Source organism: Cyrtonyx montezumae, unplaced genomic scaffold (assembly GCF_038088225.1).
Source record: "Cyrtonyx montezumae isolate F1298 unplaced genomic scaffold, pur_monq_1.0 scaffold_2, whole genome shotgun sequence".
NCBI classification, from domain to species: Eukaryota; Metazoa; Chordata; class Aves; order Galliformes; family Odontophoridae; genus Cyrtonyx; species Cyrtonyx montezumae.
The window spans coordinates 19,022,667-19,045,224 of record NW_027071936.1 but is presented as its reverse complement, the minus strand read 5'-3'; the positions used below and the strand labels follow the sequence as shown (position 1 = coordinate 19,045,224).

At 37.7% G+C, this 22,558-nt stretch overlaps 1 protein-coding gene and 1 long non-coding RNA gene across 3 annotated transcripts; both read right to left on the bottom strand.

The window, feature by feature from the left end:
* Positions 1 to 9,094: 9,094 nt before the first annotated feature.
* On the bottom strand, positions 9,095 to 11,039 carry LOC136048420 (uncharacterized). Its single transcript, XR_010622171.1, has 3 exons — positions 10,844 to 11,039; positions 10,071 to 10,323; positions 9,095 to 9,468 (listed from the first exon to the last, which is right to left on the bottom strand). It is a non-coding gene; the product is annotated as an uncharacterized LOC136048420 (long non-coding RNA).
* Positions 11,040 to 17,795: 6,756 nt separating this feature from the next.
* RWDD4 (RWD domain containing 4) lies at positions 17,796 to 22,494 on the bottom strand. 2 transcript variants are annotated; one of them, XM_065736531.1, is made up of 7 exons: positions 22,408 to 22,493; positions 22,170 to 22,250; positions 21,548 to 21,657; positions 21,289 to 21,433; positions 20,385 to 20,499; positions 19,817 to 19,869; positions 17,796 to 18,798 (listed from the first exon to the last, which is right to left on the bottom strand). In XM_065736531.1, exons 1-7 carry the CDS (start codon positions 22,441 to 22,443, stop codon positions 18,766 to 18,768), a joined length of 573 nt encoding a protein of 190 aa, XP_065592603.1. In that variant the 5' UTR covers positions 22,444 to 22,493; the 3' UTR covers positions 17,796 to 18,765. The 2 variants fall into 2 exon arrangements, with proteins under 2 accessions (XP_065592603.1, XP_065592601.1); XM_065736529.1 differs by lacking the exon at positions 17,796 to 18,798 and adding an exon at positions 18,942 to 19,072 and having other exon boundaries at positions 22,408 to 22,494.
* Between the last annotated feature and the right edge of the window lie 64 nt (positions 22,495 to 22,558).

Sequence of the window (22,558 nt, the reverse complement as noted above, 5' to 3'; positions counted from 1 at the left end):
TTTGAAGACAACACAGGCCACTCAATATTTTTAAAAACATTCCTTTTCTGGAGAAGAAAAATACAGCTTCTAAACCTTCATTACCTGGAGACCCATTAGTTCCCAGCTGCTTGCTTGAACACTGCCCACCGAATCTTGGCGTACCAGCTTAGCAGGTATATTGCTTTTGCTAGCACTGAGCAATCACAATTTCTTCTTCTTCATTTTGGTATAAAAAAGAATTAATATAGAGAAAAGTTATCTGTACCCTTATTCTGTCACAGCACCAAATAAAATCTGAAGTCTAACTGCATACACAAGGAAGACTGATTTCTGCTTCCAGGTTATGTACGTGGAATGCACTGCAAGAGACATGTGACAGTATCAGGTCTATCCTGACAGAAGCAACTATATGAGTACATTAAAGAATGAAACCCAGAAGCTCTGATGCAGCCTGACTGGGCTTTTCTCACCACGTATAACTTAACTGGGTGCTGGGGCAATCTCAATACTCTGGCAGTGACAGTTCATTAATAAAAAATGATTGCCAAATATGCTAATTCAACATACATTTTAATACCATAAAAGATAGCGTTGAAAAGTAGTTGGGGTTACTGTGGTTTGTTTCTACCTCTTGAAATATTCTTCCTGTCTCTTCCAGCACTGAATCTTCATGCAGTATACACTATGATTGGCTGTGCTCTGATATAATTACTACCTGCAAATCTAGCTTTTAAATTCTTCAGATGTACTAGTGACAAATTACGGGACTTAATAAGGACTTCAACATGCACTTCAGATTATTCCCTTTTTAATCTCTTGTATATATGGCCATCTTTTATTGCTTCCATTCTCCTACATGAACTTTTTCTAATACTTTAGCTTACTTCTCTGCAACTGGATTTGTCTTTGAAAACTATTTCTGTCCTTAATACAGAATGTTGCCAGTGCAACTGGAAAATCAGACTAGGAGTGGCACTTTTCACTATAATCCTGTCAAACACACTGCATAAGGAATTATGACTGCCTTTTTCTATGCTGTACATTGGAAAAGTGGACTAGTCATACTTAGAAAACTTGTATTTTTTTCAGTGGCTGCAATACTTACCCCAAGCAAAGATGAATCATGGTAGGACATCAACAGAGAGAACACCTCCTGTGGTGCATTAGCACAAATCTTGTTTTCAGAAATTTCAGTTTGACAGTCTCAAAAAACACCGCATAAAGCTGCATACTAGACCGTCTCACCAAACAAGGAAAGAATGCTCTTCAGCTTATGTTTGGAAGAAGTACCTGTATTAGCAGCTTATTTGTGGGAGATGTTAGCGGACTGTTGAGGGATGATATGAGGAGATGAGGGAACTCCTACCTACAAAACGCTCCTTTGTGATCATTCCCTTCCAACATTTGGATTGGGATCATATAACGACAATACAGAAATAAAGGCCAGTGGAGTAAGTATAAAGAAATTATGAACATATCTAACAAAAATGTGATGATGGAAGACTCGTATTTAGTTGAAATCTCAAAAACTATTTTTTAGTCCAAAATTCTCAGTGGGGCAGAATACACTTCCTACTAACCTGTATGCACACAGTATATATGATTTCACTACATTCCTTGATATAAGCATGGAATAATCCCTGTGTTTAGGAGCATCCAATAAGGAAATGTGTATTTCATGCAGCTACTGCCATGAGTCAGTCTGATCAAAAACCTGAAATCACAATAAAGTACGGTTTCAAATACAGAGCTGAGTGTATTTCCTGCATCTGCAGCTGCCATTTTTAACTTTCCCTTCCCTGACCTCAAAATAAAATATGAGGCAATACAGTTCTGAGGTGATAGAAAGTCAAATGTGAAAACAAAGTATATGAAAGCACCATCTCACAAAAAAAGCAAGAGAGAAAAATAAATCCAAGTAAGAGAAAGACTTGAAATGACAGTTGGAATAAAGCACAGAAACAAAGGAAAAAAGCTGTCAAAAATAATTGGGAGTAAAGTAAAAAGCAATCCAAGAGAACTAAAAGGAGAAATCAGGTCACTTTATAGCTAGGTAACTGCATCTGAAAGACATTATAATAAAAACATTTTTGGAAGAGGAGATGAGTTGTAGGATTTTCTCTTATTGTAATTAAGAAAAAATGTACATTCATAGTGTCTTGTAGCACTGTTATTCAATGGCCACGAGTGAGGAGGCACCACTGGAAACTGCACAACTGAAGATTTTCTTTGTTTTTCAAACTCAGGAGTCTCCTGCTGAACTTTTTGAAATGTTCACATTTTGCCTTTTGTTTACTACATTTGACAGATTAATTCCCACTGAATTGTGGAAAGCCCCAACATGCTGTGCCATTCTTTAACTAAATTGATGACAAAACAAACACACATTAGTCACCCACCCTGTTATACTGAAGTAGGGATAATGAGCTCTTTGTAAGTTGGATAGTATACAGACAGAATTACACAGATGTTCAAAAAAACTATTATGATCTTGTACAGTTTCTAATTGAGAAAGCAGTAAAGCAAACTCTATTAGACAGCAACTGGATATACACTTTCTCATACCTTCCTCATGTAAAGTTGCTATCAAGGAACAGAAATCTGAGCCAAAACTGGGGTTATTCGTGTGTTACCTTTTTTCTATGACAAGATTTTGAATTTGAAAAATAATCTCAGAGGAGGTCTAACAGGCTGATTACCCACAATTTGTGGTCTAGAAAACGTGCAGGTCTGTTAGCTAAGGAAGTTTCAAGGGCTCCCATCAGATTTCTGTAATTCCTGTGACTGATGTACTAATGGTTTTGGAGAAGGTAAATTATGCCATGGCATTTAGAATGACAAATGACTTGAGCAAGTAGCAAGCAGCTCAGAGGTGCTAAGAACCAGCTTCATATATGATTGCTCAACTGTAAGCTTTCCTGCCTCCTGTAGTACAAATAAGTCAATTCCACCTTTTGCCAAAGACTATTTATGTTCATACCGCCAGCTGCAGCTAGGAAATGCTTTAAGAAGTGTTTTGCAAATGTAAAGAAATAGGTTTACAAATACTGAATTGCTCAACTCTGTCAAGATGGAACTGTTTCTGAGCATTACTGGAAGAAACTGAAATACCTAAAATATCAGGTAGCGGGTGAATGGAGGAAGCAGGTGGAAGTCACCATTTCAGGTATCTTTTACATCAGACCTGTTTTCAGTGCCTATGTCACTTTGTGAAAGACAAGGAACCAAGTTCAAAGCCCAGCTCTGCTTCCTATTAAAAAAAATGTATGTTTGCATAGCAGGCAAGTTTACTTGTACACCTGACACAAATATAATCAATTACTAATCCCAGTCAATTATTACCTAAAAACACAAGAAAATCCATCAGCTCCATTATATCCATAATATGGTTATTTGTGGATACAACAGATTTGTTTTTAAAAAGATTGCTATTTTCAGCTTCCATTTATTCAACCCCTACACTAGAAGGAGTAAATGCATCACCTCAGTGTCCCATGACTAGCAGAATTAACAATGTGTCTGTGTATGGGAACTGTTGAATCATGGCCTGAACCACGGATGGATCACCTGAGGTGAGCACTGAGTCAGCCACAGGAGCACAGGTGAAGGCAATGCACTGTGTGACAGGAAGGGGTGGAGTCTGGCTCCACCTCTCCCAGACCCCATTTAAGGGCTGACCACCACTGGGGAAGGGTCTCTTGTTGGAGGTTGCTCCTTTGGAGTTTCCTATTGCAAGCCTAGGTCATGGGTGAGCATTTTCCTTTATTTCAATTGTCTCTTTTCCATTACAATAATCTTTCTAACTATACCAACTGTAAAACATCTCAGCTATGAAACAGAATGTATGGCTAACGGAATGAATAATGCTAAATAGTGAACTTAGAAGAAAATAATATATGTGAAAACATGCTAACTCTTATAGAAGGCATTATAATAGGAGGTGTATCTGGTAATCTTTCAGATTTACTGTGAATAAATTAGCTGCATCAGTGTTCTCCAGAAAACTGAAAAATTGGAATAAAACTTTATTGTGGGACTCCTAACCATAGCACTGAGACTTAACTTAAATAATTTTTAGAAGATTAAGGTCTTTACAAGTGATAATGAAAACAGACCTTGATACAATTAAGAAATTACTAACCTGAATCTAAAGAACTGTGAAGAGGAGGAGGTGACTTGCAGTAGGGAATCCTTTGAAAGTTAGAAGGCAAAGCAAAATCCGTCAGTTCTTGGTTTCAGCTCCCTCTGGTGGGTAATGCACGCTGCAGAGAGCAACAGAATAGTACTGGTACAGGTAACAGCCACAAACAGCCTTCAGATTGCTACAGTTCTCTTAAAATACACAATATAGGCACGACTGTAATTGAGTTCAAAGCTTTAAGCAATAACTCAACACACTTATACCGAAAAGAGGAATTTCTTGGTGAAGTCTTCCAGTTCAAGGGGAAAAAACAGATAAAGGGTTTGGCCAATCTAATTTGTAAATCTATTTTTGGCACCTAACTATTAAATTAAGGAAGTAGTTAAATGCTGCTTTTTTGGCAAGAATATTTTCCAGGATTTGCATTCTTGACTGATACTCTGAAACCTGAAACTTGATGTCTTTTCTCAAAAACACTTTGTTCACAGGATTCAGAAAATATTATCTCACAAATTTCATACCACAAAGATCCTTCATTTGACACTAATGGCTTAGATCAAGAAAAGGAAAACTTTGTTTAAAAAACTTAAAATGCTTTTAAATCTGTGATACCTTACTAGGAACTACACATGTCTACACATTTACAAGTTGAATCAAGTGGAGAATAAAAGTCAATGTGATCACTGATATTGTTGAGCACGTACCTAAGTGCTCAACAGTTTGACAAGGCTGATGCATGTGCTGCATTGCAGTGTCACAAATTCCACCTTTTGCCAAAGGGGTTATGATAATCTGTCATAATTGAAAATTATGAGGGATAATATTTCAATAATTGAAAATTAAAAGGGTTATGATAATCTGTCATAATTGTAATACTAGAATAAGTATGAGTAGTCTATGTGCTACAGAAGAGTATTGAACTTTTGGTTACTTCAGAAAAATGCATGCAGTTTAGCAGACATCAGCAGTTATTACACCAATGGCATCGCTAAATCAAATTATAACTCCTGCATCCCTATTTAAAAAAGTATGTATATATTTTCAGATGCTTACTTGTTGATATGAAACATCTATTTACAGTTGCTTTGCTCGAAGAAAAACAATGTTCCCATCAGAAAACAGTGATCAGTGTGCAAGCATTTGGAGTAAGAATGATCATATGGAGTCATGACAGTCAATGTTTTGAAGTTCTTCAATTGAACAAGTCCAGACTGTTAAGGGATATGACCTATTGAATCAAGAGTATAGTCTGTTCATTAAATTACTTCATTTGTGATATGAAGCATCATATTTTCATACATTAAAAAAATAACAAAACCTATAAAATTTATAAAAGATAGTTATTTTTGACATGCTCTCAATTTTAAAAAAGGAAACCTACCAAGTTTCAAGTCCAAATAAAGAACGTGAACTCAGAAGCTCTTCACTGGATATGTAGTTTTAATTGGAATTCAAAGCAACAGATAGAATACCCTAGACATCTCTCTAGAATTAATGTAATTACTTCCTTTCTCCCTTATGCTCTTCATATTTGCCTCTTATGTTAAATAAGGTTTTTATGGAGTGAGTAGTATTCAGTGCAGACTGGCTTGTTTATAAGCATGTGGAACTCTATCCTCCTTGTGGTCTCTGCTGGCTAATTAATCTGTGAATTTACGTGGGTAGACTGGAGACGGACTGGAGTTATCAACCTGCTTGTAACATCCGCAGTACTGTGATAAGGTATATGTAAGCAAAACCCGCCCTCTTGGCATTTATCTACAGAGGGCAAGAGAAAGGCTGCTCTTCCTTCATGTACAGAACTGACCCTACCATACATTTTTATTAGACAGTATTTGTCTACACAGATATAAGATGATATATTTGAAACCAGGAACATTTGGGAGAGGTGAGAAATGTGAGATAACTGCCACACTGAGGTGGCATAGAAAACCTTTAATTTTTAAATCCCAATCTTGAGACCACATGTATGGTCAGATTATCAGACCTGCTAATCATTCTCCTATGTCAAACTGGCTATTATTTTGTTTTTTTTCTTTGTTACAGTAGCACTGAAAACAGTATCCCTTCTTAGGATCATAGTTGACTTCAGGTTGGAAAGGACTGCAGGAAGTCTTTAGTTGTCCTCCTGTTGAAAACTGGGCTGATAGCTGTTATCAGGTCAGGATTTTTTCTGGATGTCTTGGCCATAAGACCAGTGCTACTGGGAACACTGGATTATCCCCTGTTCCCAGTCTGCAGCGCACAGCTCACTCTTACAAGGATGAAAATGATCTTATCTTACTAAACTTAACATGGTATTTTCATGTGAATGCAGTGTCCCATGATAAACAGAAGGTCATTCAATCTGATCCATCTTGTGGTACTTGTTAACTACCCAGAAAAGGAAATGCACATGAGAGAAATCTGATGTGCCCAGGACTGACTGTTACAAATCTTTGAGGGAAGTCCTTTGAAACTCTGAAGCTTGAAGTTGAAAAGAAATCCAAGCAACTTTTTTCTCCCATTGTGAGAAACACTATTCCTCTCTGACCTAAAACAAAAAACCAACAATAATCCTACAATAAATTAAACCTATGAAGGTTAATCTGCAATCACACAGAGATGAACTAGCTCTAAGACAACAGAGCAGAAGTAATAAGGGGAGTAATTAGAAAAAGAACTCCATGTGCACTGAAACAAGGCTTCTTCATATATCCCCTTTATATCCTTTCTTCCTCTTATTTTGTATGTAATGGGGGGTTGTTCCCCCATGAAAGTCCATGCCAAGTGGAATGAACATTTTTCTAAGCTAGCCTAGAAATTCTTGCAGAAGGCTAGTTAGCTGTGGGTTCATGTAATTACCTTTCTACCCTAAGGATTTTGGCTAATTCTTGCTGGGTTTAGATTTATCACAGGAGTGAGGATTTTGATTATAGAGAACAGCTAGGAAATTGCAGCTCTTCACATTTCGAGTCTCTAAGTTTTCCTGGATACATTTTCATGGTGGATAAGTGCAGCACGTTACTTTTGCAACTTTCACCCATTTCCCTCTCATGGGATCTGAAGCAATGACTTGCTTCCTTCAGTTTAGCCACATGGATCAACTCTGCAAGAAGGATGCTCACAAATTTAAAAAGTACTGTGGTTTAATTTGCTTTCCACAAAAAGCTCTTACTCAACTGACAGAAAAATAATGCTTTCTGACAATTCCTACACTCCTGATGTAAGACTGCTTTCTTTTTTGTAAGACTGATGGCTATATATGCAATGTTGTCTGCCATATTTTGCTCATTATATTTATCTGGCTTTCTCAGGCACAGCACACAGTTTATGGGAACCAGAGCTCTGACATGAAGAATGGTATTCAGATATGATATCTGAAAAAGCCGAAATAATACAAATATTGATTTCCCTTATTCCCAGAAGCGTAGTTTGGAGTCCTGTCTAGCAGGTAAGAAAATATGAAAAGCTACAGGAAGCAATGCCTGCTCCTTCCTTGCCTTGGGAACAGTGCTAGCATAGTGATCAGTATCACTGTCCGATAAGAGAAGTGCAGCTCATTTGCTCACAACATATTTGACAATATCAGTTTAATAGGACACCTAATTTACACATTTTTGTGCCTGGAATGACAACTGCATTTCAGCTTGGTGCATGGAAAGGAAGTGGAATTAGTGAAGCTGAGGACAGTGAAGGTAAACAAACATCTGTGGTAAAAGTTGAAGCCTCATTCAGGCTCAGATGTCACATGGCCCCGGAGTTTGACTGAACAGATCATTTTTGATTAAGAGCACACTGGTATAACCCTGTCTGATCCAGAAAACCAGTTACAACGACAGTAGAAGCTGGATGGGGAAGGGAATTTGCACTTGTTCTAAAACATTACAGGAAACTATCACTTGAAAGGAAAAAGACGCAGCAGTTCTTACAGACAGGTGAAATATTCCAAGTTTTCTTTACTGTGCCATGTTCTATGAGCTTAGTGCTGACAAAATGAACAGCAGCTTGCTGCTGAACTCACAGAGTTCAACACTGCCAAACATATGCCAGAATTTCCTCGTCCCAGTTGTAAACACTTCCCTTCTCTTCCCAGGAAGAAACCTTGGAAACTATCTTTCTGGATAAACAGAGAAAGCAAAATTACCAGTAGTCTTACAATTAAACAAATAACACTTGCTCACCCATGAACAGCAAATCAAATGCTATTATTTCATAATGACATAGGAAATACATATAGAAGTTATCTAATATGCAAACTATGTTCTTAAACCAGATGTTTTATGTGCAACTTTTTCATAATATTGCAGTGACAGCCCCTTGTAGACACAAAGAAAAAATATGCCATAATCTTCAAGTGCATTATTTAAGACTACATATTTTCAAAGATAGACTCATCTGAATGCAAACCAAAAAAAGTTTTCTTGTATAAGGTATCACATGGAGTCAAAGAAATATCAAAATACCTAATACTTTCCTTGGCTTCTTCAGGTGTGTGAGACACAGCTTTTTGCTTATACAAAGAACAAGTAGCAATAAATGAGCAGATGCAGATTTTAATTAAACAACTGCTCATAATATTTTGATTCTTGATTTGCATTGCCTTAATTTCACGTTAGTGCCACTGTTTCTGATGGGGTCACTGGTGAAGTAGGACACCCAGGATGAAGTGATCTGAGCCTTCTACATTGCTCCAACCCATCACGCCTCCTCAAGGATTTAAAAAGACATGGCCTCTCCCCTAAGTTTTTTTTTCTGATGCATTATTAAGCTTATTCTGTAGTGTGTGGTAGTAATTTCATTCTCTGCAGTTAAACAGAATTCCTCAGCACGTATTTTATTTTGTTTGGCAAAACCCACGCTCTTTGCTCCCCCAGGAGAACCTAAACAGAAGCCTGCAGATTGTAGGAGTTGCATATGCTTAATGGACCAAGGAGTACATTGAATAGGAAAATTCACTTAGTGATCCTGAGAATTAATCTCTCTGAAGATCCATTTTATATATTTATTACAGCAATAACACACACTTAAGTACTGCTTATCCTATCCCAAGATCCTGAGAAGTGCCAAAAGCAGCCATGTCTAACTCATTTCATCATCAAAATTGAGGCTTTTCCTGTTAAGAAATAACGTATCATTAGTCATTTCAGCTGTGACATTTTGGGTTTCTAGTTCTCACGTGTCTTAAGAATCTCAGTGGACACTTCCTTTCTGAGAGCAAGTGGGGCATACTCCTGCAATACCTTATGTAGCTTTGGGAAAGAGCTCAGCCATTTGCTTTAAGCTTGCTGCCTGTATGCAGGATCCTGGCAGAAAACGTTCCTCCAAAATGTGCCACGAAGACCAGGAAACACAGTGAGAACACTCTGGAAAGTTAAGAATTTGTTGATCGTAAAACATAATTAAAGGACGCAATTACTTCAAGAAGGTGCTGCACAATTTGGTACACAGGCAGATACAGTTTGGAGTCCTGCTGTCTATTAAGTGTGTATGTCAGTTAAATCATCTCTAAGATGAGGGGTAAAGTTTCATATTCCTATTTGATGACCCTGATAGGAGCATTATTAGTAAAGATTCAAGAGAAATTTTCAAATCATACGTCTTAAGTAGTGCTCTTCATAACATAAAGAAAGAAGCACTGCTTCTCATTTAAATAAAGATACCACTAATTTGCAGGTAGTAATGTTGAAAGTAACTTTTCATGTAAGTGCTTAGCAATAAAGCTTCCAATGATTAAAGGAGCAAACCAATTTCAGACTAATGAAGAATAAATTAATCTCCTTAATGGATTGGAAGGAAAAACACTATTTCCTTAACCAACTTCAGAACTGAAGTATCTAAGCACTCACCTGATAGGCTACTGTTCAAAAATACCTGAAACAAAATTTCATCCACTCTGTTCCACTGGTTGAGCTGCAGCTTTTTGCCATGAGAAATGAAGACAACACATTAAACAGATCCTGCTCACCTGAAACATTCAAGAAGACTCTTTGCTGGACTGCACTCCAGTTATATTTTCTTTTGATTATTTGCCAGTTTACAAAAAGTGTTGAGTAACATCTTCCTGCCTGGCCCTCCATCTTTTGATTCTCCATGAGATGCAACACTTAGCATTTTCTTATCTTTATTTCAGATAATTTTATTCTAGCAGTTATGCCTTCAATTTTCCTTTTGTAATATTCCTGTGAAGACATGATCATTGGGCTTTTGCCCAACCAAGCCTGAGAGCACTGAAGAAAAAGAACATAAAGGAGATCCTGATTTACAGACAGCATAAAAGCTGAACCAACAGATTTCTTACAGTGTTAAGAATTTACTTCATCATCTCTTCCTTCACTTTCTCGGTTTACAGTGTGCACTTTCTTTACAAAGTAAAACCACTACTTATTATACTCTCACAAAAAGAAAAAAAAATCCCCAAATTAAATATAAACAATCTCCAAAACTTTACAACAATGTTGAAAGTCTCACCTCCAACACTTCTTCAAAGTTTCCTGATGTTGTAAAACTATGAGGTCATCATTTCTGCTACCATCTAGAAGCTCTCCCCTCATGTCGATCAGCTCAAAGTCAGGACTTCTTAACAGCAGTTGTATACCTGGGTATACAATTCTTCCATTAACAAATTTCTACCTGCCTTTGAATCTAGTATAAATAAGCATCGTTTTCTTGATCAAAGATGAAAGCATCTCTACTCTGAATTTGCATATACATACAACCCCAAACTATTAGAGCATTTACTCCATTAGTACAATGAAAGACACATAACCAGCCTTCTGAAAGAACACCACAGCAGCACATGAGTTTCTCAGCTAGAAATAATTCAGTGATGGCATCACATAAACATTTTATATTATGTACTGAAATGGCCAAACTTATTCAGTAATGAGACATTAGTTTCCTGCCATTCCTCAAGTTTAGATGTAAGGATGCTGGATCACTTTTTTCCCCCGACTCGGACATTTCTGATTATGTAAGTGAGACTATGATAGCAAGTTTTCAGGGTAGACTTTTCTTTTTCCCTCTTCTTTCTCTTCCAGTTTCCTGGATGGGAAGCAGACAACAAAAGAAGTCAATTCATCTGAAGTTCCAATCCAAAAACAGTGAGAACCCCCAACTTTCCCAGTTGAGTTTTTTTTTTTTGTCTATTTCCTAGGAACATTTGTAGCAATGACAATTAACAGGCAGCCCAGGAAGTGTATTGCCATAGGATCTGGAAACAGTTTCATAATGACATAACTTTACATCCTCTGAAAACATAGAAAAATTTTCTCTTTGGATCAGCATGGTACATTGGTGTGTCCCCTAAATATTGCTCTGTGTGGATCACTGTCTGGATTTCTGTTGTTCACTTTCTTCCAAGAACAGTAAACATATCTGAGCTGCATGGCAATATGACACTACCAGAACTGTTTTTCATTTGTTTTAATGTTGTTGTTTTTTCAGATCTGTGTGTAGGCTGGGTTTCTTTTGAGCCACTCTCTGAAATTAAGAATAGCTTGGTGATAAACTTATCTTTAATGTTATCCCGGGCCATGTGTTCATTCTGACAACCACAGGTTTTTGCTGCTGTATTTTTCCACAAGTGTGTCAGCACTCACATTTTTTGTTGAGTACAAAAAGTTGCCAAGGAAAGCATTTCCATGGTTTTCAGTATTGGCAGACCCTCTCTATTTACATGGAACTTTTTCAGTTTCTCTGGTAAGCACCTTTGGAGGAATGCTTCCCTTCAGACAGTAGACTGAGCATATCCCTATTCTTAAAGTTGCCTGAAAGAACGTTTGGACCTCTGTCCAAGCTTGCTGCATTTCCTTTTCATTCCAGACAAATAAAACGCTCACGTAAGTAACCTAATTACATCACACATCAAAGTAGCAACAGAGGAGGGCCAAATTCCCTATCATAAAGACACGTTTTCTCACAGGTAACTGGGTGCCATATTATGTTATATACAGTGTGACACAGGCTATGTTATTTCCAGGTGTGAGTAATCAGTACCACTCCATAGTTAATGTAATATTAATTTTTTTCTTCTTCTTCCAATCAACATACCCTTCTATTTAAAAGCTATGAGGGAAGCATGCAGTGATGCTAAGTACCATTCTTGCACACACTGGGAAGAGAAGGAAGGAAGGGTTATTCTCTCTCTAGAAGTACATACTGCAAAAGGAGCTGGAGAGCTCTCATCATGCCACAGAATTAGGCTGAAAAAGGTAACGGCACTTAAAGACACATCTGGATTTCAACCCAAATCTAATTCCAACATGAGCAATTTATAATGATATAACAGTTAAGATTTATGTACCTGGCCAGTTCCTCTACCAAGAGTATTTTAAACATCACAATAGGCAAGTTAACAAACAAAAGAATATACAAAAATACTGGATCAACAATCATATAAGCTGCTAGAATTATCTTGTGAAACTTCACCATCTGAACTCTCTTGTACTCATTATAATGTCTGCTAACCAAGTTCAGGTAGCCTCTGTGGACAGCATAAACATACATTTCATGCCACACATAGAAGTAAGCAGTGCATTTCCTGTCATTCCATCCAACAAAAACTAAAGGATGTCACTAGAGCTTATTAACAGTACATCAGAATCTGCACTGACTGCTGTAAAACAAATCTGCTGAAAGTAATGCTTAATCACATGGATTGTAGCTAGTCAACCTAAAATTACCCATGAACATTTATATGCCACAGACACACTGAATAGAGACAAGCTGAAGCAGGTACTGAACCTACTGAGATCCAGTCAGTTTTATTAAACCAAACTAATTTGCCTCTGCATGTTGTTGTCCTGTTTCCAATGCCCACTTTCTCCTAGGGACAGTTCTTTAATTTTACTTTCTGCAAAGTGAAAACTTACTATCCCTCTCAGAATTATGAGCATACAGAAACTCAGGCCTTTGTACCCCTTTCCTACTAGCAGGAATGCCAGGAAGCAAAACACTAAGTATCTGCTTGGATACTACTGGTGGTGAGAAGCATGCAGTCACAAAAGGAAAGCTTTCTATCCATTCTTTTTCACATAAGTATCACAAAGGAAGCTTTAATTTTGGATGTCCTTATCTCTGAGACGGATTTCCTGATTTGCATGGATTTTTAACTTCAGCACTATTTTCATGTAGCAAATGTATTTCTATAGCACATCTTGCACTTTTATCATCTAATGATATATGGAACGAAGGGAAAAAATCATAATCATGCTGTATGCCTGTTAACTGAAACTTGGTAATATTCTAGTGTTGATCTTCAGAGAAGAATGTAAAACTGATAATGTTGTAAAAACTTATTAATTATCTACAGAGGCTATGTACTTTCCACTAGACATTAATCAATGGGATGCTATGTTTTCCCCACACAGTTATAAAAACTCTCTCTTCAAGGTCAACTGAACATAGCTTTTCTAGAAGTAGTAATCAAACGGATCCCCTACAGACAAAAGCTTTTTAGGTTATAATGCTTTCACTGCATTTATTTTTCCTGCAGGAAATCATAAAATACATTACTGACAAAGACACTTGATAGAAAGTAAGATCCTGCTCTGAACAGTGACTCCATACAAGACTGTGTTTATTGCTTCTCAGTGATGCTATAACAGATACTTGCTGTAGAAAGAAAATATTGTCTATTCTTGACTATCTTCCAAACTCATACTGGAATGACTTTTCCCTGTCACTGATCATTACCAGCAATAAACACACTGCAAATGAAATTATGCCCTCAGAGTTAGCTGTGCAACCTCATTACTCTCTACTAAGACTGCAGATAGAGTCTGGCTGTATCTGTCATTGCTGTGACATTATCAGATTCCACAAAATAAGTGACTTGCAGTATGCAATCATAATAACTTGTCAAATTTATGTCATATTGTAAAGATTAATACATAAAATGCATGCTACTGTATCAACAATAATAAATATGAATGGTCAAACACAGTGGCAGAAGATAGCTAAGTAAAACTTTAAAACAAATACATTTTTGAGTCTACCTAAGACACTGGTATCTGGATTTAGATCCTCACGTGTCTTGCATAATTCAGCTATGTGAAGTCACTGCTCATTTGAATGAAAACGAGAGAAAATAAACAATTCTTTCACCTCTGAAAATGTTCTAGCATCTTTTTTCAGCACTAGTCATGTTTTTGTATAAGACACTGCTAAGAGTACAATAGACTTTCTTTCAGAGGCTCTTCAATGTGCTTCGAAAAAATGACATGAAGCATAGCAGTCAGAGGAAGAAATTCTTCTCACAGTCATTGAGTAGTCCCATTCTGAAACAAAGCCAAAGCTATGTTGGTGAAATAAAGTGATGATGACAGAAAGAAAATCTATGATCCTCTTGTCTTTTGCCATATCCCAACCTCGTTCAGAAATTTATAGCTCTGCAACTGTAAGCTTTGCTTTTGTTGCATTTTATTGCCTCAGCAATTAAGATTTATCTCCTGTGTGCTTCCTTCCTCCTCTGTTTAATCCTCTAATCCATCCAGAATTCTTACACCTCTGGTATTTTATCTGTTGAATGAACATTTCCTTCCCCCACATTTTGATGCTAGATACAAGTGCTGAGGGAGCCATACCACAATACACACAACACAGCTGCAGGAAACAGTTTCCACAGGGGAACTATTCTTGGTGCAGACCAGCTCAAATGATTTTCACTGTACGAAGATCACAGTAAAGTCTGAAATCACTTGTGTTGTCCTGGCTAAAAGGAGCATAGCCTCCCTCTGCACTTCTACCATAGGTCCTATCCTTTTCATGAAATATTGGCATTTTGCCTATCTTTCAAGTCACCAAAATCCAATTACTCGCCAGCCACATGTGCTTTAAATGCCCACCCCATATACCACCAGTTGCAGTGGCACTGCAGACAGACTTATTTCAGCATCAGCTCTGTAAGCCTACAGGGGTGAGCAGCAGATGCCAAGTACATACTGATGATTAATCACAGCTGTCAAGCACTCCACCCAACCTTCTTAAGGGCCGGTTGCATCATTACCAGGGATCTGATGCACTGCAGTGCAGCAGAGCTCCTGGTTTGGTACTAAAAGCATTGAACAAACTTGCACTTAATATCATGCAAATATGATTAGAGATCACCTTTTTGTCTCATCCAAAGAGAGAAAAATAGAATTCCAACGTGATAGCGACAGCCCTTGCGCTTCTACCATGCACTTCTAGTTTTTCAAATGTCCATAATCATAAGCAAATAGAGATGGACAGATTTTGGAAGCTGCTGTGTTTGAGGCACCAAATTGATTAACAAAAAAATGCATACACACTCCACTAAGAGCTCCTGTCACCTGAGGCTGGGAAGGGCACTGCCAAGTGATGTGCACCAGGGCACCGTAAGGATGGAGAAAACAAACACAAAAGGAGGAGATGGAGTAGAGACATTCCTCCCTCTTAGCAAGGAGCAAACAAGCCATAAATGGTGGGGCTCATCCCACTCTTGCTGAGTGGCAAAAAACATTTGGAAGAAGAAATTTACATAATTGCTCTGCTTTTCATAGGTGGAGAATTCAGTAAATTTGTTTCTCAACACCTACGTGATTTAAAGAAAAATATCAGTAAACAGAACAATAATCAGTACATTCTTAAAGCATAATCCTTGCTTCACAGGCAATGGATCAACCACAGAACAACAGCTTTCCAAGGTGCCTGGAATATTAGCTGATTCAAACATGCACTGGAAGATTGAAGAGAGAAAATGATATTTTAAGTTAAATTTCGGTTAAAAAGATTAAACTTCATTTAAGAACTGCCATCTCAGTCTTCTGCACCACATCTATCTCTAAGAAAGACATCAGAGACGATGTGAAAAAGAGAAAAATAGTTTTGGGGTTTTTTTTATTTGCTTAAGCAGGAAATATTTGGCAAGTGGTTATTACAGTACCACTATGCACAACAAGTACTATTAAAGCCTCTTCAAACCAGTGCTTCAGCAAGGCAGCTGATTTACATTTGTTATGGAGAATTTTCTAAACTGACAAATTCCTTTTTCATCATCATCTGTCTTGGACACTGCTACTTCTACTTTCCTGCTACTCATACTGACATATCTTCCCACTCGAATCAAAGCTCTACTACTAAAACTACTGAAGTTAAACAGATGGTGTAGCCCAATAGAAACAAAGCATAAGTCACTATTTTTTCACTGGCAATGCTCTTACGAGTTTACTTCCAACAAAATGTGGAGGAGGTATTATTCTATAGTTTACTCAGTCATATTCTCTATGTATAGATTTATGTATAGAAGGACATGTAGATCTGCATTTCTTGATAAAAATCATTACTTTCCCAGCTCAGGCCTCTCCATTATGTTAAGAACTTAAACTTATAAATGACTATTTCCCAAATATTATGCTATAACATCAAGCAGTTAAACTAAATTAATTACCTTTCAAAAATGGCACAGAAATGAAGAACTGATGTACATAATCCCAGTGCAAAATATTTCCTGTTCAAGCAGACTTCAAAACGCATGTTCTAAATCCCTGCTAAAAGAATCAGAAGAGACTGACAGGACATCTCCCTACAAGCACATGATATATAAGCAAACAAGAAGCTGAAAATCTAGGCATTTCACAAGGTCAACAAGTTTGCTGTTATGCGCAGCAGCTTCGTAAAAGCAAGAGATGTGGTTCTTATTTGTCTTTCCCACATACCCCCTCACTAAACTATTCATATAAATTGTCATGGCAACTTGACTTAGACACAAGGGTAGTAGCAAAAGCAAGTCAATTCTCCTTGGAGAGATTTAGAATAGCAAAAGCTCAATCCATTCTGATGCTAAGAGACTAGAGCCCTTCCCTGTTACATGATCACAGACCATACTGACTTCTTGCTGAGGCGTTGCTCCCAGACACTCTTGCTCAGGTTGCAGCCATAAGCCTCCGGCGTAGATCGAACATGAGAATGGATCACCTGGAAGAAATCTTATCTTGGGTACTTTACTAACTCTCACTAAATGTTATTTGAGTTCAGAAAGAAATTAGCCTTTCCAAAGTTAAGTGTTACATAAGAATTAATAGTATTTTCCTTAAGAGAACACATACACTTATTCATTGTAACCCTACAGTTTCAGCAGAAAACAACTATTTCTTGCTGCATGACAGCAGTACAGACCATATTTCTTTCAGATCTCTTCACAGCCTCTTCTGAAGTGTGAAAACATTGAATTTCTATTTTTTCCCTCCACCTGCAGTCACAACACTTCAAGCTTTTTTCTTCATGTATGTATTTTTTTATACTTTATATATACAAAGATGATAAATATAATACATACATTGTATACAGATAAGGAGTAATTTTGCAATATATGTAATAATTTAAGAGAATATGAGAACTGTAGTAACAGTTTGCTTATAAGCTCTACTGATGTAGCAGCCTGTGCCTCTGATGTTCACTAAGTGCTTTACACAGCACGTACAGCAGAATATGTTCTAAGACTCTAAGAGATGCTGGACATGCTATGATGGCTATTTTCCTGTTTCTCTCTGGAATGACTAGTCCTCCTAACACAGCTACACTGAAATGCAAATATAACTGAGAGAGAGAAAGCATCTTTCTGTCAATCATTAGGAACGCTCTCTCAGTAAGAGAAAATCCTTTGCAAATTCAAGCGGAGCCCTAGAAGTACAGCAGGCAATATATGAATCCAAAAAACAAAAACAAACACATATGACAGCAGATAAATAGGTATTTATTGAGGTTCATCAAAAAAATAACAAAGGACATTAAGGCATCTTGTATTCAATAACCATTCACATGGTAGAGATGTCTTCTCTTTCTGATAACAAGAGCAGACTAGAAAAAAAAGTTTTCCCAACACATCTGGCAATGCCAACTTGTCATGCTGTTCCACCATCCAGCCCAGCAAAGCCTTTCAAACAATCCCCATGTCTCCAATGAAAGAGCTACAAAATCTAACAGTCACTGAGACACAAGCTAGACAGCACTCTTCTTCTGCCTCAAACACATGACCTTCTGTAAAGATGCACACTGGAGAAAAACTTAACAGGTACGTACTCCAGAGAATAAAGGACGCAGACTCATGCTAGAACCACTTTTTTTTTTTTTTTTTTGAGTAACTGGAGCATTTGTCCTTGCTTTCACTAGTATTTGCTATTTCAGCCAAAAACTAGTGAAAAGAGAACAAGTTCTGCCTTGTGATGCAACAGTTTTTATCCTCTTCCACATTTGTATTAGATAAACAATTGACAAAAGTTTTGTTTCCATGGAATAATTTATTTTGATGAACTTTGCTGTCAAGTGACTGATCACTGTTATAGTGTTTTTTTCTTCCATTGGAATAACAATATCAGGAAGTGTTTACAGTATCACTGGATTCACTATAAAAGGATTTTACTACAGAGTAAGATATAAATTAATAAACACTGCATACAGCACTATTCACTTCACCACATTCACTCTCTATATCCTTTGTCACATTTTTATCTCCATTTAAGGCAAGTTTAGTTTTTGAAGAAGACCACATAGTCTCAAGACAAACTTGTGTGACTAGATTTACAAGTTAGGAAATTGAGCTTTATAAAATTTTTACTTCAAGAAATAAGAAAGCTATTAAGAGAAAGACGGTGACCCAAAATTGCACAGTATTTAGAGGTTGAGTTTCCATGTACCAAAGTCCTTTATTCATCATCTTTAGAACCAGTTTTGCTTAACTATGGAAGAGACACAAAAAGAAGGTGTTCAAAGTTCAGACTGCCATTCCATTTATTAGGAAACAAAAACATTATCTCCATCTTACATAGACCACATGTACATTTAATTAATGACTGAAATGTGTAATTAAAGATTGAATGTGCTACTGTATCAAGAGACTGAAATGCACCTGAGGTCATTTCTTAACCTTAAGCACTAAATAAGGTTATTTCCTGAACCTGAAGTTCTATCTTCGTGTATTTCGTGAACTACTTCCAGAAATACAAAATATAACTGACTTTAAGGGAAAGCAAACAAAACAAACAAACAAAACAAACCCAAACTAACCAACCAACAAAACAAACCACAAAAAACCATAAGGTACTAGATCTATTTAATTTGAAGACCTGGTCACCTGCTCTCCAAAATAAAACAGATGTAGCAATTATGAAAGTATTTCCACATGTTTCTAGAAGAGTTCCCATGTAGAGGTTTACACAATACAAAATCAAACATTAACCTAATATTTTTCTTTTTTTTCTTTCACAAGCTAATTTTATAATTATTAAACACTGTGCACCTATTGGGAAAAGTACCTGGAATCCAAGACATCCACTAGAAATAGCTACCTTCAACTCAGGAAAACTGCCTACAACCAGCATCATTATTTAACAACTGGAACTATTGCTGGGCCTTGCACTGTGTAATTATAGTCATGCAAAATAAGATAGTTTGCTATCAAAACTGTCATGTAGCTACACTGACTTCCACTGAACAAGCAAAGCTAAGAAAGCATTAGAGAACTACATAAATTAGAATAAAAAATGAGCAATAGTCTTACTAACGCTTGCAAAGCTTTTTAATATTAAAAGATAACTTGAAAATACTTACATGCTGGATGTATACAGATACAAATCAGATGCCACAGTCAGAGCCAAACAAAGTTGGGAAAAAAAAATCAGATTAGTTTTCTTCAGATGTACAAATTATTTCTAAAGCACAGAGGCAGTATCAACACTGCATATCAAGTAGTTGTACTACCTTAATTACATCCACCCAGTTCCATCCTCGAGGAAGCTCCCCTTTGTGATCTGCAGAATAAGGTGGTTTCATTTTCAACGCACAAACAAAATGAATTAGAACTAACACACAAAATTCTAAAGAGCCATAAATCTTAATTTGTCCATTGCAAAGCACTGAAGACATAAAATGTATTTATGTCCTGAACGCATCCTGTTCTTCAAAGAAATTCTGACAGAAACACCTCAGACAGTCTATCTGAATTAACAGACAACTCAAAATGAGTCAACCACTAGTGATGCATTTTTCCAACAAAAATGAGATTTTCCTATCTGAGGAACCTTCCTATCTGAGCCACATTTAGAATGCCAGTTATGGATTTAAATTAGGTAAATTATACATAGAAATTGCTGTAACGGGGTACAATTTTTGCTGTAATGATAACACATTACTTAAATCATTATTAAAAACTGAGTCTAAACACAGAGTTATGTCAAACTACTGAACACTGAAAGCACAAAGTGACACAGCTATCAAATTTCGACTCTTGTACAGCACAAACATAACAATACTACAGTGGACAAACCTGTTTTGTCAGCAAGCTTTCTTTTCTGGGTTTTGGATAACTGTTCCTTTTTGTCTTTTTTCTTGTTTGCTGGTACATCAGGAGTTCCAATAGCAATACTATTGCTTACTGAAGTCTGAGAAAGGGGAAAATTGTTGTTAAAGTTTTGCATGCTAGATCATCTATCATACTCCAGAATCTGGTACAAATACAGAATGAAAACACAAATTCCTGTGTGTGATTACTGTGAAAAAGAAGAAAAGCAATCAGCAGTCTGCAGCTTTTAATCAGCATGCAGCGATGACAGTAGCAGCTTTAAGAACCATAAAGAGGTGATTGGAATTATTCCCTTTCAGAGTAGCAGGGGCACTTCTTACAATGTCAAAATTTGACTGTGAATTATGATTTAGTCTGAAGGGATTCAGACTTCTAAAATACAAAAAATCATTCCTTTTTCCACAAAGTAAGTTCTGCAGCATGACAACAGCTAATAAAGAGGAAGCATTACAAGAAGGCAAACACAGAAGCTGCGAAACTCTCTGAAGATCCTGAAGGTACGTTTATGCAATTCACACCATCCCAGGAAGCTTTCAGTAACTGGCACCCAAGCAGACACCTTTTATCTATTCCAGCTCTCTTTAGCTTTGTTTCTATTCCAAGTCTCTATTTTTATGTCATTTTGTAGGACAAAAGTGCAGCCCATACACTTTTCACTATGACAGCAAAATGACAATCAAACATGACAATTTTTATCACAGAGTATTGCAGCCCCATAATCTATGGGGCCACTGTTTAGCCACAGACATGTATTAGTCTGTATAATGGATATGAACCTTACAGGTAGAGCAATTAAGTACTCTGAGTTGCAGTAACTACTTCTGCAGTTTCAAAAGTGAGGGATTAAAATGTGAATGTATCTACTTACCACAGTGTTAACAGGTTGATTTTCCATGAACAGCTCTTTATTATCTTTGGCATATTCAAAAAGTGTGTATGTCATTGCAGTTCCAAGATTAGCTTCAACTTCTACCATTAATTTATCCAATATACTTCGTTTAATAGCTGAAGAACTGAAAAAAAAAAATCATAAAACTCATCTGTAATCTAGACAGAAGAAAAAAAGCTTGTCTAAAAAAAAGCTCCCACGTGTAAAGATAGGGAGTGAAGCTATCATATATACTTACATTGTGTTGTTGAAGAAAGCATCCATTGATATGACTGGTGCTGTCTGTGGATATGTTTCTGGCCAAGAAACTTCTATGAGAAAGGCTTTGGGATCTCCATTTTCACCTATCTGAATGGAAAGAGAAAAAAGCAAATCAGAAACCAATTTCCAGTCTCTTATCAAAGATTACACTGTCAATACACAAGCCTTTCTCTTCTCTAAGACTAATCAAACCACTTAAGATAGCAGCTCCCTAGCCCAGGTTGTACAGGTAGCTGTCCAGGTGGGTCTTGAACGTCTCAGAGAAGGAGACTCCACCACCTCTCTGTGCAGCTGTTCCACTGCTCCGTCACTGCACTTGTGAAGTTTCCATGCACATTTGTGTAGAACTTCCTATGCTTCAGTTTGTGGCCATTTCCCCTCGTTCTATCACCACACACGGCTGAGAAGAGTCTGGCCTTGTCCCTTTGCCTCCTGTTCTTCAGATATTTATAGACATGGATCAGAACCCCTCTGAGTCTTCTTTTTTCAAAGCTGAACAGACCCAGGTCTCACAGCCTGAGAAAGCTGCAGGACCACGCTCCCCCTAGGCAACACATCTGAAAACTGGGTAAGCCACACTTTAAATGACGCTGCCTTACCCTGTACTGGAAGGACACCGGGCTGAGCTCCCTGAAGCACCCATCTCCCTCGTAGATCGAGCGCAGAGCCTCCAGTTCCATCTGAGGGAGGGGTACAGATCGCGATCAACGACCGCGGTCCCTCCCGGACGCCTTCCCGACCCCGTACCACAGGCTCTTCCCGCCTTCTCCCCACCACATACCCCGCCCGGGCCGGTTCCCCTCAGCCGTGAGGGAGCCCGCCCACCCCTCACTTCACCTCCTGGTCCTCATTGGCCGCCATGGCGCGCGGCATGCACAACGCGCGCACCCGCTCGGGGCTGCGCGACCCCACCGCTGCCGCGCATGCGCGAGAAGCCGAAGCGGGACCCGCCACTAGTGGCGCTCCCTTCCCGTCTTCCTCATCTCTT

Excerpts from the sequence above, each read along its gene's own strand:
- RWDD4 (XM_065736529.1), bottom strand. The coding sequence starts at position 22,443 with ATGCCGCGCGCCATGGCGGCCAATGAGGACCAGGAG. Across the intron at positions 20,500-21,288 it reads ATCAACCTGTTAACACTGTG|ACTTCAGTAAGCAATAGTAT; the intron begins GTAAGTAGATAC and ends CCCCTTTCTCAG. Across the intron at positions 19,870-20,384 it reads AAAGCTTGCTGACAAAACAG|ATCACAAAGGGGAGCTTCCT; the intron begins GTTTGTCCACTG and ends CTTATTCTGCAG.